This window comes from Glycine soja, chromosome 19 (assembly GCF_004193775.1).
Source record: "Glycine soja cultivar W05 chromosome 19, ASM419377v2, whole genome shotgun sequence".
Classification (NCBI taxonomy): domain Eukaryota; kingdom Viridiplantae; phylum Streptophyta; class Magnoliopsida; order Fabales; family Fabaceae; genus Glycine; species Glycine soja.
In genome coordinates, this window is record NC_041020.1 from 42,636,173 (window position 1) to 42,651,150 (window position 14,978).

The 14,978-nt window shown below is 33.5% G+C and overlaps 3 protein-coding genes across 4 annotated transcripts; 1 reads left to right on the forward strand and 2 right to left on the reverse strand.

The window, feature by feature from the left end:
• The first annotated feature begins 256 nt into the window (after positions 1-256).
• Positions 257-6,907, forward strand: LOC114398244 (casein kinase 1-like protein 6). 2 transcript variants are annotated; one of them, XM_028360422.1, is made up of 15 exons: positions 257-609; positions 715-955; positions 1,083-1,123; positions 1,723-1,792; positions 2,080-2,228; positions 2,310-2,405; positions 3,662-3,732; positions 4,137-4,198; positions 4,310-4,373; positions 4,504-4,588; positions 5,013-5,139; positions 5,245-5,321; positions 5,404-5,467; positions 5,577-5,710; positions 6,151-6,907. In XM_028360422.1, the coding sequence occupies exons 2-15, from the start codon at positions 868-870 to the stop codon at positions 6,424-6,426; spliced, it is 1,404 nt and encodes a 467-aa protein (XP_028216223.1). In that variant the 5' UTR covers positions 257-609; positions 715-867; the 3' UTR covers positions 6,427-6,907. The 2 variants fall into 2 exon arrangements, with proteins under 2 accessions (XP_028216223.1, XP_028216224.1); XM_028360423.1 differs by lacking the exon at positions 1,083-1,123 and having other exon boundaries at positions 258-955.
• Positions 6,908-7,738: 831 nt separating this feature from the next.
• Positions 7,739-11,041, reverse strand: LOC114398245 (vacuolar protein sorting-associated protein 2 homolog 3-like). The gene is made up of 11 exons (XM_028360424.1): positions 10,882-11,041; positions 10,688-10,732; positions 10,519-10,553; positions 10,363-10,413; positions 10,008-10,112; positions 9,814-9,885; positions 9,061-9,132; positions 8,875-8,955; positions 8,592-8,627; positions 8,430-8,485; positions 7,739-8,179 (listed from the first exon to the last, which is right to left on the reverse strand). The coding sequence occupies exons 1-11, from the start codon at positions 10,913-10,915 to the stop codon at positions 8,128-8,130; spliced, it is 639 nt and encodes a 212-aa protein (XP_028216225.1). The 5' UTR covers positions 10,916-11,041; the 3' UTR covers positions 7,739-8,127.
• A 1,691-nt stretch (positions 11,042-12,732) lies between these two features.
• LOC114398849 (CRIB domain-containing protein RIC7-like) lies at positions 12,733-14,391 on the reverse strand. The gene is made up of 4 exons (XM_028360967.1): positions 14,328-14,391; positions 14,106-14,206; positions 13,791-13,896; positions 12,733-13,262 (listed from the first exon to the last, which is right to left on the reverse strand). Exons 1-4 carry the CDS (start codon positions 14,389-14,391, stop codon positions 12,733-12,735), a joined length of 801 nt encoding a protein of 266 aa, XP_028216768.1.
• Positions 14,392-14,978: the final 587 nt, after the last annotated feature.

Consider the following 14,978-nt stretch of genomic DNA (forward strand, 5'->3'; position numbering starts at 1 on the left):
CAGTAAAAAAAAAAAGTAATAAAAAAAGGAAGAAAAGAAAAGAGATTTCCCTGAAACAGTTTGACTACCAATGGGCGAGGGACAGGCAGAGAAGGTACCGGTTAACCCCTTGTCCTGTCATGATCTACAAATTTTCTTTTTCGAGCACAGTTTCACTGAAAAAAAAAAAGAACAAAAGACGAAGATAAAAAAGTAAAGAATAATTTAAATGAAAAATTAATTTTAAATACAACCAAAACACACCAACGATTACTAAAATCTCTTGCCAGCTTTTCCTTTTCTCATTATTCTTCTCTCTCTCTCCAAAGTCCATACTTTTTGATTTGTGGAATTACTCTTGTTCCTACCTGGTTCAGCACAGCCTCCTCAATCTCCTCCTCTTGTTTTTTCTCTTTTTGTTTTTTTATAATAAAAAGATTCAGTTTTTTTGTGTTGTCGCTGATACCTATTTGCATTTTGTGTTCTGGGTCAATGCTGTCATGTTCTCTGCAAATTAGGGCTTCAATCCGTGCTCTGGGGTGATTGATTCTGGTTCGTGTGTTGATAAGTAATGTAGCTGGAGAAGATTGTGTGTATTCTGAATAACAAGATTTTATCTTCATTGTTGCGGTTGTTACGGATTTTGTAAATTTAGCATCTTTTTCTTTTTTTGATTTGGTCCTTATCCTGGATTTGTTTCCTTATTCCCCTTTTTGCGGCTAATCGGATGAATAGATTGGGAAATCCCATTGGATTTGAGTGGATTCTCCAATAAAGGTTGGAAATTTTGACCTGCTGGACCCCTTTGGGCACAAAATTTGGTGGTGAAATTGGGAACAAATCTGAGCAGAAAAGACTCTCTGTAGTTACTGGGTGTGGGTGGATTGAATGTCTGTGATGATGGATCATGTTATTGGTGGGAAGTTTAAACTGGGAAGGAAAATCGGGAGTGGGTCTTTTGGGGAGCTTTATATAGGTGTGTAATGTTCATGTTTCGTTCCCCCCTTTTCCTGTCTTATAGTAATTGTAATCTTCCTTTTGCAGCATTTTCATAGATTGTTATATGGTTTATAGCATATTTTTATTTATATTCTCTTTGTCAGCTGTTAATATACAAACTGGAGAGGAGGTGGCTGTCAAGCTGGTATGTTAAGTTATCTTCAAGTTTTTAACCCTCTTTTATGTCTGGATGGGGCAAAATGATTAATTAGTTAATTGATCCATTGATGTGTTCCTGTTTCTGATTTCATGTGTCTAATATGTGCATTTGTGAACTCATCAGTAATCACCTTGATTTAATCCGTGGAACATGGTTATTAGACCATAATATATATGTCTTGCACCCATTGGAGTGCTTTAGAATTCCATTTTGTAGATATTGTCACTTCAGATGAAGTCTCCTATATTTTTATCAAGGTTATGAGAGTTCCATTAAGGATACGTGACACTTGATTTGAGAGATAGTTTATTATCGTTGGAGTAACAGAGGAAATAACATTTTTTTCTTACACTTTTACTGAGCAATACTTATGGATTGCAGTGGCATGGGAAATGCTACATTATCTCGTTATGGATGCATACTTTAGTTCACATTGTTATGCTGCAGTTTATCTTAGATTGTTCGTCATATTCTTTCTTTTGTTGTGTTTTGAAATTTTTTATATCAGTTAATGATGTTAGTCTGCTCATTATATTCTCTGTTTTTGTTCTTAACCCTCTCGTCCTCTCCCTGTAAAATTTCAGGAACCTGTGAAGACCAAGCATCCCCAGCTTCTCTATGAGTCAAAATTGTATATGCTTCTTCAAGGAGGAAGTAAGTCTAGGTCTCTATTTCTTTTTACCATTTTGGGTTCTAAATGTATTAGCTAATACCTCTTGCTAAAATTTCATATTAAATTGTTTCTCAATCATTGTGTGTATGTGTTTGCTCTATCTTCTGGAGTCTGGAGAATAGCTTAATTGATGTTCTGAATCTTCTTGTAATGAAACCAAAACCATTAGTCTCAAGCTATTCCCTCGAAGTAATGTAAGACTGAAAAGGTGTTAGAAAACAATTAATATGTCTCCTTTTGAGTAATGCAATTTGGTTCATTATTGAAGCGGGGATTCCTCATCTCAAGTGGTTTGGAGTAGAGGGAGACTACAATGTCATGGCAATTGATCTTCTTGGACCAAGTCTGGAAGATTTGTTCAATTATTGTAACCGGAAGTTAACATTGAAGACAGTGTTAATGCTTGCTGATCAATTAGTAAGTCAATGTGGGAATTATTTAAGCAAAGTACCTTAAATAGTGATACTAATGTTTTACTGGCTTAATATTGTTGTTCAGATTAACAGAGTTGAATATATGCATTCTAGAGGTTTCCTTCACCGTGACATTAAGCCAGACAATTTTTTAATGGGCCTAGGACGTAAAGCAAACCAGGTATGTTATTTTGTTGAAAATGCTTTCTTTCTTCTTCCCCTTTTTGTTTTGGAAAATTTTGGTGGTTATTTCATCATTTTAATAATACTCTTAGTCATGATGTTAAAGCACATTTTGGAATTCAAATAGTGCAAGACCACTAAAGTATGTACCTCCAACAGAACCAAATTATTCTTCCTAGATACAAGAGAAGTCATAATTTTGTCTATTGGCTATTGCTAATTTTGTCTCTGCTTTGGTTTTGCCTGCATTTTCTTTTCCTGGTTGATACCTTGTTCTCATCTCCTTAAATTCTTCATTTTCTCTTGTAGAATCTTATTTTTCATGGAAAACATTACACTGGCAAAATAAAAATAAAAATTAGCAAGACATGAGTTGTGTAGATGCTATATCTTTCCACTTTAGCATCTCATGTATAAATATTTTCTTGTAGAATTGTTTACAAACATGCTGTTAATAACATTGCTTGTGTTTATCTTTCCACTTTAGCTAGTCTTAAGTTAGTTTGCGTCCAGTTTTGAGTACATTGCAGGCACGTTGTTATCAGCTGCTGTGAAAATGTGCTATGCACCACTTATGGGAAGTTGCAGCATCTTGTTTGTTATACACCAAATTCTTGATGATTGATCTGATCCAATCTTGATATCAAATCTTTGGGGAGGTTCAAAAGCACTTTTAACCAACCAAGTTCGGATACCCAAGATAGTAGGGTGTAGTGGTGACATGTTTGATGATGTCTTAGAATTTGGGCTTAGGATAAAAAAAAGGAGCGGAATGTTTATCTTCACTAGGATGAGAAAAGAACCCAAGAAAAATGCAGCAGTCATTTGAAAAACTGTGAGAAACCAGTGGTTATTTTATTTTGTCCTGTTTTTGTAACTAATTGGTTAAGACTTAAGAGTAATTAAGTGGAGGTTTAGGAGTCATTTTCTACAACAAACCATAAGGTGGCACCTCGCACCTCATCCTGCCTCAGGTTTTGGCATGCCATGGCCACTTCTACACCTTTGAAACTCACAAGGCGTTCATACAAAGTGATTGAGCATCATTGAGTCATCACACATTTCTTCTGGCTCTTATCAATTCAATGAATGATTTTGCTATCTTGTTGCCTTGCATTCTATTTCAGCATAATCTTTTTCTTTGGTGCCACTAAAATAAATGATTGATAGATTCTGAATTGAACCGTTCTATTTGATCATGCAAATTCCAGTTCTTTTAACTATGTTCATATCATGCTGGGTATCTCATTTCAGGTGTACATCATTGACTATGGCCTTGCAAAAAAATATAGGGATCTTCAGACTCATAGGCACATACCATACAGGTAAATTCTGTCATCATTATTTCAGGATATTAGGGTGTAGTATATAAAATGATAAACAACACTTCAGGGAAAAACAACCTTGCCTTATTAATTGCATGTCTTCCTTGTATTTAAGCATTTACCTTACATCACTTCTATAGGTATTCAGCCATTTTTCAAGTGGATAATCTTTACCTAAATGTAGGTAGTATTGGTGTCATTCACTCTCACTATAATGATTAATGATAATATTAATTGGGATCACTGTCAAATACTGTGAATGTGATTGTGTTTGCAACCATGCATAGCTCTGCAAAATTCCTCTTTCACTTTAATTTTCACTATAGTAATATAGTTCTATTTCTTAGTTTGTTTGTAAAATTTACATTTATTTTGTTATGAAATGTTGTCTTTCTTGCACATAGGGAAAACAAGAACCTTACAGGCACAGCTCGGTATGCAAGTGTCAACACTCATCTTGGAATTGGTGAGTAATTTGTTGTGAACTTGTGGTGGCTCATTCTGTTTTGTGTTTACAAGCAATAATTAGAAAATTATAATTCTTTCTTTTCCCAATTTTACTTTATTTTGCTGGCAGAACAAAGCAGAAGGGATGATTTGGAATCTCTTGGTTATGTGCTCATGTACTTCTTAAGAGGAAGGTCAGATACTTGATAGTCACATTTACTTTACCCCGCACTAGACTTGGATATTTATAATATTATTCTTACTGTAGTTTATCAAAAAATGTTGTTCTCACTATCTCTTTCCGTTGTACTACTTTTTTTCCAGTCTTCCTTGGCAGGGACTAAAGGCTGGCACCAAAAAACAAAAATATGATAAAATCAGTGAGAAGAAAATGTCAACTTCAATAGAGGTATAATTACTAGTCGAGTCAGTGTGGCTTTTGGATAAATTTGATATTCCTGCTGGATCTAGTGTTTGATGCTTTGAATTTGGTTGGATGTTGTTGACTGGTCTGATCTGCAGTTGGACCTGAATGTATGATACATAGAGGTTTAGAAGACAAGCTAGACCTGAATGTATGATACATAGATGTTGTTGACTTTGAATGTGAATACTTGTGAGCAAAATGAACTGCATGTTTCTCTTGTGCATTAAACTAGATTTACTTATATACTAATATTGGATTCTGCTATTAACTAAATTCTCCGGGTGATTTTCACATTTTAAGTCTTAAGTCGTATATTCTTTGCATTCAACAATTGGCATAACTTGCACATTTTTCCCTTTACCTTTCCTCTTGTATTTCAATTCTTAATTTTGTGCCTGTATAACAGGTGCTCTGCAAGTCATATCCCTCAGAATTTGTATCGTATTTTAACTACTGCCGAACGTTGCGGTTTGAAGACAAGCCTGATTATTCATATTTAAAGAGGCTTTTTCGAGATTTATTTATCCGAGAAGGTCTGATACACAAGATGTCTACATTGGATATTATCATTCTGTATATTTTGATGGAAATCTAGTATGTTAAACGGTTGCAAATTAATCTGGACATTGTTAGTGCAGGCTATCAATTTGACTACGTTTTTGATTGGACTATATTGAAGTATCCGCAGATTGGTGGCAGCAGCTCTAGAGGACGGGTTAGTACTTTTGTATCATGTTTGTTTGGATTTTGCTTTCTAGTTGAGGTCACTTACTATAATATAATTGTTTTAATAACAGCATGAAAGTGGCAAGGCAGCTATGCATGCAGGACCATCTGTACAAAAGCCAGAAAAAGTATCAGGTCAACTATCTTTATCGTTTGCATTGCTCATGTCAATAATGGTCAAACTACTGTGTTTTTCTCAAATTTATTTTTGTATGCTCCTTGGTCATTCAATTGCTTATTTCAGTTGGGAAAGAGATTCGAGAAAAATTCTCTGGTGCTGTTGAAGCTTTCTCCCGGAGGAACCCAACAAGTCCTAGTCCTCGTGGTGATCACTCCAAACATAGGAGTTTTGAGGAAGTAGCGGTACACAAGGATGTGGTAAATATTGTTTTCTAAACAAGATTCCGTTATTCATCACATGAAGATTTCTCTATTGTTTTTAAGACATTGTGAAGATGTTGCATGCAATCGTTTGGTATCAATTTTTATGGCTGGAGTTTTATGGTTGTGGAGTACTTATGTCATGGAAGAAATGGTGAAAGTTGCCAATTAGAAAATGACTTTGGTTTGTTTACCTTTAGTCCTTAAATTTTGATTGGAGCAATTGAGCTGAATATTTTAGTTTTAGATAACAACTTTGTTTTTAAGTAGGTAGGTGCTGTGTCTTTATTTTGCCACAAATGTTAATTAGAAATTTACTGGCTCAATTTATTAGTCCAATGAGATTTAAGTGTGTTATTAGATCTCTACTGTACACATTTGATGAGTATGCTTTCTACTCATGTGTTCTTAACTTTGTTTTTATCTTGTGTCTTAAGTACCGTGATCAAGAGAAAGGACGCAATTCATCTCGATATGGCAGCAGTTCAAGAAGACCCATAATCTCATCGTCAACTAGGCCAAGTTCCTCTGGTGATCATACTGACAGTCGTACTGGCCGGCTAACTTCAAGTGGAAATCGATCATCTGCCTCACATAGAAATATTCAACCTATGTATGAGACAAAACAACCAACTTACATGCGCTCTGGATCCACCAGAGGCAACCGCGATGATCCTCTGCGGAGTTTTGAGCTCCTCTCCATCAGGAAGTAACAAGTATATCCAGTTTCAATTTGTCACAGACATTTTCTAAATTCTAATGCACCTGTTTATCCAAGAACTATCGATCTCGAGCATTATGGAATCATGTTCATGTATATTATTGAATTGCCATGAGCCATGATGTCATAATCAACTTCACTTCCTGTTACCAAATTATGGACCAAGGTGGACTATTTTCTGCCCCCTCATAGATATGCCTTCTGAAGAAAGATTTCTCGGATGTTGTATCATGTTCCTAAAACATGCTCCTGAGAACTCAACCAGGGGTCCTCTCCTTTTTACTAGAAAAAACTTGTTTTCTTTTCTATAAATCAAAATAGATGAAAGTAGAGTTGTAGTTTATGATACAATTGTTATTGTTTTTTCGCATTGAGACCCAACACTGCCTCTATGTTTCCCTTGTTATGAGTGGAATTATTGATGTTAGAAATTGGTCTCAAGCTACAAGAGCGGTTTGAGATCTTCCGTTATTCATTTCTCCTGCAGCCTATAGTCGCATGGCGGATATATTTGCCTACTCAGAACCATATAACCAGGTATGGTGGTGGGTTGGCTTTAAAATCTCAAGTGTTTGGCTAGTGTGTGTGTGTGTCTATATATATATAAGTATTTTTTTAAGCCAAGGGGATATATTTAATGAGGGTTATTTTATGTGAGCAAGATAAAATATTGGTCATTGAATGAATGATTAAGATTAGTTGATTTTCAAAAGGTTACAGAATAATTATTTGATTTTAAAAACTCAGTTTTAGTTTCTAATAAAGTAATCGTCTCCGTTTGATGAAATGTATCATGTAGTTCCCATTTCCATAAATGAGAAACCGAAAAACTATAACTATACTTGACACATTTCACCCATATATTTTTCATCTTCTGTAAGCTATTTTTAATTTTCGAAAAACTAAAAAAAAAACAGATTCGTTAAAAAGTACGTAATTACTACAATTTTTTAAAAACACCTTTCAGTTAAAAACTTGTTTAGTTAATGGTATCTAACTATAAATGAAAGTGAAACATATCTAGTATTGCTTGGCGAGAAATTTACAATTAGGATCAATTTGGCCCTCCCCATCGCGAATGAAATAAGTAGTAATTCAAAGTTTTTTGGTTTAACCGAGTAACAAGTTAATTGGCCAGTTGTTCCTCAATAATATATTTATACGACAGCAAAGTTTAAACTAAGACACTAGAGAATGCTTGTATTTTATTTTTTCATAAATGGATATTCCAAATTTTGGTTAATTTATTTACGTTAAAGTCTTTGTAGTTTCTGAAATCAATTCTTGATGATGCAAGGTCTACATGAGCAATTAACTAAGTTTGGCATTTCCCTTCCAGAGAATCAACGAATCCACACATGTTCAATCTACTATCATTCTCCCGTGTTGCCTAATTTCATTCCTAACAAGCACCTGCACCTATAAGTAAAAGCTTTCTTCGGCCAGCCACAACATTAACCGACTTGGCAATTCACTTACAAATAGAGTCAAACTAACGTTTTTCCTTATATCCCCAACGACAACTTCTACAAGTAAATAGCCATCTCAGAAATTTTAATATATCATTATTCATACATAATAATTTCAAGATTGTATATACACACTCAACTTGTGAAATCCCAAGAAAACATACTTCAGGAAAGAATTTCAGTTTAAAACTTTTGAGTTCCAGAATCACAATCCCATGCAAAATTTATGGGTTTCTAAGAGCTGCCAAACGCTTCTCAAGTTCGTCAATGCCCGAGCTGCAGTGGCATCAAATTTACAAGGTCAATTAAACTTACAAAAGAAAACCAAGTAGTTAAAGAAGTTTTAATTATTTTTATTGTATATATATATCCACAGGTTTTCCTCCTTAGGAGGTAGTCCTTAGGGACCTTGTAGCAATTCACCCCCTCCCCGTGGGTTGTTTTTCACAGTATTCAATATTCATGCAAATAGACACAAGGATCCAAATTAAATTCTTCAAAAAAGAGACAGTTAGACAGAAGATACCTGCTAACATTTTCAGCATTCTTTGTTGCGACTCTCCCTTTGGGAGCTGCTGATAACTGCCAAAGAGTTCAAATAGGACACAAATTAGGTTGATCAAAAGCATTATGATATGATAGATGAGAGGAGTGCAGTGTGCAGAGATTAATGACAGCTTATTCCTACCTGTGAGGCAACATCTACACCAATTTCATCGAGCACCTGCAAGAAAAGAAAAGAGGTTAAGTCAAATTGCCATCAGTTTCTTTTTGTAATTTCCAAAGAAATCCCAAAGAACAAGACATTTGTTATGGATTGTAATACAAGATACATTTGTTACTCCTCCTAGTAAACAACTTTATGTGAAATAAATGCCATGTCAAATATAATAAAAGTCTTTAACTATTTAAAAAATTAATCAAGTAAAAAGCCCTGTAAACATTGCAATAAAAGGCAATAGAAAGAGTACCTGGTTTGTCAGCTCTTCAGTCTCCTCTTTAGCTTCATCATTATCCAAGGCATCATCTATGGCATCTGACATCATTTCAGTCTGCTCATAAAATTATATACCATTAAAGTCTGCAAGTAGTTGAAACAAAACACCGGTTCCTGTTATTCTAACTTGAAAAATTAGTAAACCAAAACATCCTCTTACAGTCATATCCATCTGTGCTGATTGTTTCTGGAAGTCTTGTATAATTTTAGCTTGCTTTGCTGGTTCCATTTGCTGCAATGAATATTCTAATTTAGTTCAAGGAGAAAAGAATAAAAAATGGTATAGTGATTTGTTTAAAGACTTCAATGTCAATGTTTTGTTTATTTCGTAGGAAGTTAGAAGAACTGCTGTTATCACTGCTGTTTCCTGATAGAGCACTTTTTCTGAGTTTCTCCACAACGTTGAATATATTAATATCTAAGCTTTCAAGAAAAGTTATGAAAATCTAATGCAGCCAGACCTTAGACATAGAAGTACGTATATGATAGACACATTGAAAGCATTGTTTCTTGAGGAACCTTAAATGGAAGTTGTCCTTTTACTGAATGATGCATTATATGCGAATGAGATTGATACGGATTGTTTTTGTAGGCAATAGGCAATGATTTATGATGACAACAATTCATAACTATTATTCAGTAATGTTGAAGAAGTATGCTATTAATTTGGCTTTGCTTGGAACTCTATATTAAGTTTCATGCTTTTTATACACATCTAGATATGTATCCTGCTTGTATCATATCCTATATACTCTAAAAATAGCTGTATCACTAATATTGGAAGTGTATCATATTCAATGCACATCATATCTATGCATCATAGATAAAACCTAACAAAATAGTGCTCTTATGGACCAGGAACAAATATATTGTATGGACATGTATATTTAAAATGTAAGATTGAATGTGTGACCTTATTCATAGCTACCATTGCCTTAGTAGCACCTTTCAAGCCAACAGCAACAGAAGAATGTGCATGCATGGCCTGCATCAAATGACAAACATAGCTAAGACAGAGCAGATAAAGCATGTACCTGCTTAAACACAAGTAGCAAAAGAAGACAAATAAACACACCACAAAAAACAACGGCTTCATCGACAACTTACCTGTGTGTGAGTTGCTATGCCTCTCATCTGAGCTCGACTACCTTGAAGATTAGCAATTTGTTGTCTAAGCCTGATCAACTGGCGAGCTAGAATTTTAGTTGCTGCCTGAGAAATCAATGACAAACAAAACATCCATTTTAGAAATCAATGCCTGTGAACAAATACATAAAAGAAACCTACGCTTATGAGCAAGGTTTTAAATTGTGGTCGTGGTTGAAGTTTCGTCACGTTTTACAATAATGCAAAAAAATTGCAGTCCCTGATGCCCAAAAAACCTTGACGTTGCATCATCAAAAATCACGATGGCGGACCATTTTCTAAAACCTTGACAATGAGCATGAAAAGGAGATGAAACCTCATTTCCCGTCTTAGCAGTTCTCTTTATCTCAGCAACAAGCTTTTTTTCCTAATTACACCAAGAAATAGGCCATATTATTATAATATACCATCAAAAGTTGAGACTCAAGAAAATAATCACATTCACTCGTTAAGTAACTATAATATAACATACTTCCAATTGTAGAGCTCCAATTTCCTTTTCTATTCCTGAAATAAGGGAACATATTATTACATCACATAAGTGGAAAACTCACACCTCTAACATATTCCAATCACACGAAATTCAAAGGTAAAATTGATCGATCAAAGGGTTTATGAGATTGATTGAAACACTACACTACCTCTAGTGGCGTTTGTCATTTGTCGTTTACTATCACGGAGAGCCTCTGCACGAAATAATAAAATTGTCAAACCAAAACATGAAAATTCAATTGATCGGAAACGAACGCAACCCAAACGTGACGCTATTTGAATTATTATAATTAGGTGAGAGAGAAAGCGATATCGGATTGGGAAGGAGAAGAAGAAGAAGAACCTTTGGCCGTGGGTTTCTTGGTGAAGATGTTCATGGCGATCGGTGTGTTGTCACAGTCGAAGGCAATTTACGGAGAGACACGCACTACACAACGATGGTGGAGAGAAGAAAGATCCTCGTAGGTTGTTAATCCTAATATTTACGTTTTTTCTTAATATATATACTTTCTCATTCGATTCCACTGTATATATATATTTTTAAAGATTTTAGTTAATAGAAACCGCGTAGTCTTGGTTCCCGTATTTAAGCATAATAGTTGACTTGTCTAATTAAAAAAAAAAAGCAAAATGCGGATCAACTAACTAAAAAGAAAAATGTTTTGATTGGAATGCACAAAATTACACTATTTATAGTTTTTTTTTATAATTTCTATAATAAATATTTTTTTCTTTTTTTAGCTCATAATCTTTAATTAATATCTTAAGGATACTGATTAATAAAAAAAATATTTATATGTTTTTGTTATACTAAAAGTTTTTTTTGGGTAAACTAAAATAAATGTTTGAAAAAAATTATAATCCCAAATTTCAGCCGTTTTTATGAAGAAGAAAAAAATTATCTATAAAATAAGTTGATTGTCGAGGAGATTAATTAGATGAAATTTGTAGAAAGCTTTTTTTCCTTCTAAGAAATAAGTTGTTTTTTAAGAATATAAAAAATTGTAATTTATGATTATTTTTCGACAGCTTATTTTTTATTTAAACTATTTGTATACTCTTTTACTTTGTAAAAGTTGATTTTTTATTCCATCCAAATGAAATTAATGATTTTTAAACACTTTTTTCAGCAAGCTTATCCAAACAAAAACTTTTGATTATAATCGAGTATGCTTATCATTGATTATTGAAATAATCTAATTTCATTTTACACAAGATTAGTTCTGTTATTTATGCAAACGGAAGGTGATTTCAACAATCATTTTTTTTTTTATATATAAATCAAAATGTTCGTTGCATGGGATTAATGGAAGACCCTTCATATTAATCCCCTTCAACTGTTGCTTCGTCCACTTTTGATTGCATTCTGAAAAGTCTATTCTATAATGCAATGAGAAGTGCAAGAAACAACATTGAAAGTGCAAGAAGTTTTAGGCTATGAAGGATTGAAGTCCCATCAACTAGCATTTAAGAGTAATCAAATGAGTTATCAACACTAGTCTAAAAATGTAAAAGAAAACATATAATATAAGGTGTTGATACATGTGGTTGAGTCTTTTGCTCATTCTAACTGGTAATAATAACTTCATTTTAATTAATTATTAATTTTTTTATTTGATAAATGATATGAATTTTACTATAAATCTTTTTTATAGTAGGTAATTTTTCTTAGCCTTACAAAATGATTTTTTTATATCACAACTATTTTTTGCTTAAGACAATTATATTCCATCTTAGTATGATTATTATGAATAATAAAATTTATATGTAATATAATTACATATTCATTAGAACTTGAATCCAACACTACTAGGATAAAATATATCCACATCAATTTATTCATGCACTTTATGATTTTACAGTAGGATATGTCTTCTAATATAAATTAATATAAAAAGTTTAGAAGTCTAGGGTATGTCTTATCTAAACTTTTTTACTAAAAAAATAGAAAGAAAGCATTTTTTTTCTTGAATGAGAATTACATAAGCATGTAATTACTTTATTGATTCTCGAGACATCAATAATTTAGTACATTAGTCACAGCAACTGCGTGTAAAAATATCTGTACATCAATCATCAATAATTGACGTATATAGATGCAATAGAATTTGAGGAGAGGAGGGGAGAATTATATAGTGTTGTAATTTCAATAAATATTAACTACGCAAGACTAGTATATAAAAACAAAACTCCTCTAATTTGGGTAACTTTTCAGTATATTTTCAGTAGAACGTCTTTGAAATTGTCCTTCTTCCTCTTCAAAGGACCCGTGTTTGTTCCTAGTTTGTGCATCTTCTTCAAAGGACCCGTGTTTGGTCCTGGACTTAGAACTGTGTCTAGCATGGACTTCTTTAATATTGGAGTTTGAGTCCTTAGAATGATGATGATGATGATGATGATGGGGTTTTGATCTGGATTTGGATGAGCCACTACCAACATTGGAACCATCTTTTGACATCTTGGGGCGAGATTTTTTAGGTGACAAATCACTCCCTTGTTGTTGTTGTTCGAGTGAATCTGTGTCCCCATTGCATGGATCATTTGGGTGTGAATTAGGTTTGGATGACTTTTTAGGTGGCCTTGGCCGGTCTGACTTTTCCTTTGCATGAGACTCTCTTATGTTTCCCATTGATTTCGTTTGCCGCTTGGATGATTTCGGAAACTCACGTGAGTCCTTCTCTTCACTTTGACTATGCCCTGACCTTGAACCTCTTTCCATTGAATCTGCACAGGAACATTTATAACAACTAGATTTAAATATATATAACAAGCCACCCAATATATAGTATAGAATCGAAGACATTAAAACTCATTTAGAGAATTACTTGAGCACGTTTAAACTGTAAGCAGTTTTATGATTTTATCTGATTGTAACTACTTAACTAGCCTTTGAGTGTCACCACATCTTCATGAGAAAGATTGTCTACTAAGCGAGATTTTAGTGACTTCAAGGTGAAATGAATCCACGTTCATTAAAAGTATGAGGGTCATTTAACCTTTTTTTTTTTAATGTATGCATGTTTCAACTAAAAAAAATTTATGAAAGGTCACACTAACTTCTTAGATTGGTAAATAATTAGTGTATGAGTACTTTTTTAGCTATATCATTCGTTTATTTATAACTATTAATTACTTCTCATTCACCCATTCATCAAAATTAAACAAGGTCTTAGTTTGCCATTTAAATGGCTGAAGGATATATTTTGAATGTTAACTCAAAAGTGGAAGCACAATATTATATGTAGCATGTACCGTGAGAGGTCCTTTGGACTGAATTATCGGATCTTTTGCTATGAATGTCTCCATTAAGATTTTGGGGTGCAGATGAATTCCATGGGACAGATTCAAACTCGTTCATCTGAAACAAGTGAAATAATGCTCCAATGGTTTTTTTAAAATGATGCGAAATTTACACGCAAGTTTGAATACAAGTATTTACACAAATATTTTAAACACATTGGTTAATAAAACCAATTTAATTTAAGTAAGTAATTGATGTTCCACAAGTTTGAATATGTTAATTAATGATAATTAACAGTTAAATTTTTTGGGAAAATAGAGAATTACCCAGCTGGGATCATTTTCAGAGGAACCAGAACCTAAATGCGCCACATGCTTTACATCTGTGGGATTGCTAATCTGAATTTCCGAGTCTTTTTCATCAGTATCTGCGAAGTGTATGAGTTGTATTCTTTTAATTAATCAACATAGTCTTTCTACAACTTTATATTTGAGGATAGAAATAGATAAAATAACTCGTTAGAAACACAATAATTGAATGCCACGTACCGAATATCTGAGAGATGAATCTTAGGCCTTTAAGGAGGCCCTTCACCTTGTTGTTGTTGGACATGTTAAACAAATCTTATGAGTTCGAATTCTCTTCACAATAGCAATATAAAAGCTTTTCTTAGGCTTCACTAAAACCCGGAAGATAAGAATTCAACATTTAATTGGAAAGGAATTCATTGTTGACTTGAATAATAGTTCCATGAAGAAATCATCAATGAGGATAATTAAGGGGTATATTTTAACTCTTGGTCTAGTGATTTTATGTCATTTGCTGAAATAGAAGAGTTGTTCAAAAACTTGAGGCAGGTTTTGACAACAAAGTGTCGTGGAAGATTCTATGATGAGAAAAGGGATGAATATGCATCAAACCATTTGTGTTTAAAAGCACATCTATTTTTACTTTCGTTAATTCTACGGCAATAGTTTGTTTGTTGGTTTCCCCCTTCAAGCAAAACCAGAAGCTGATCGAGATTTCAGGCGTGGCAATGAGAATAATTGAAAGGAAAAAAAATCAATCTTGAATTGAAGGTGCTAAATTTAGGAAACCTTAACAGGTTAATTATGCCTCTAAAATTAATTAATGAATTATGTCTAATATGAATGAATATTTTGCAAGTGGAGGAAATAAGTCAGGCTATATATTCGTAG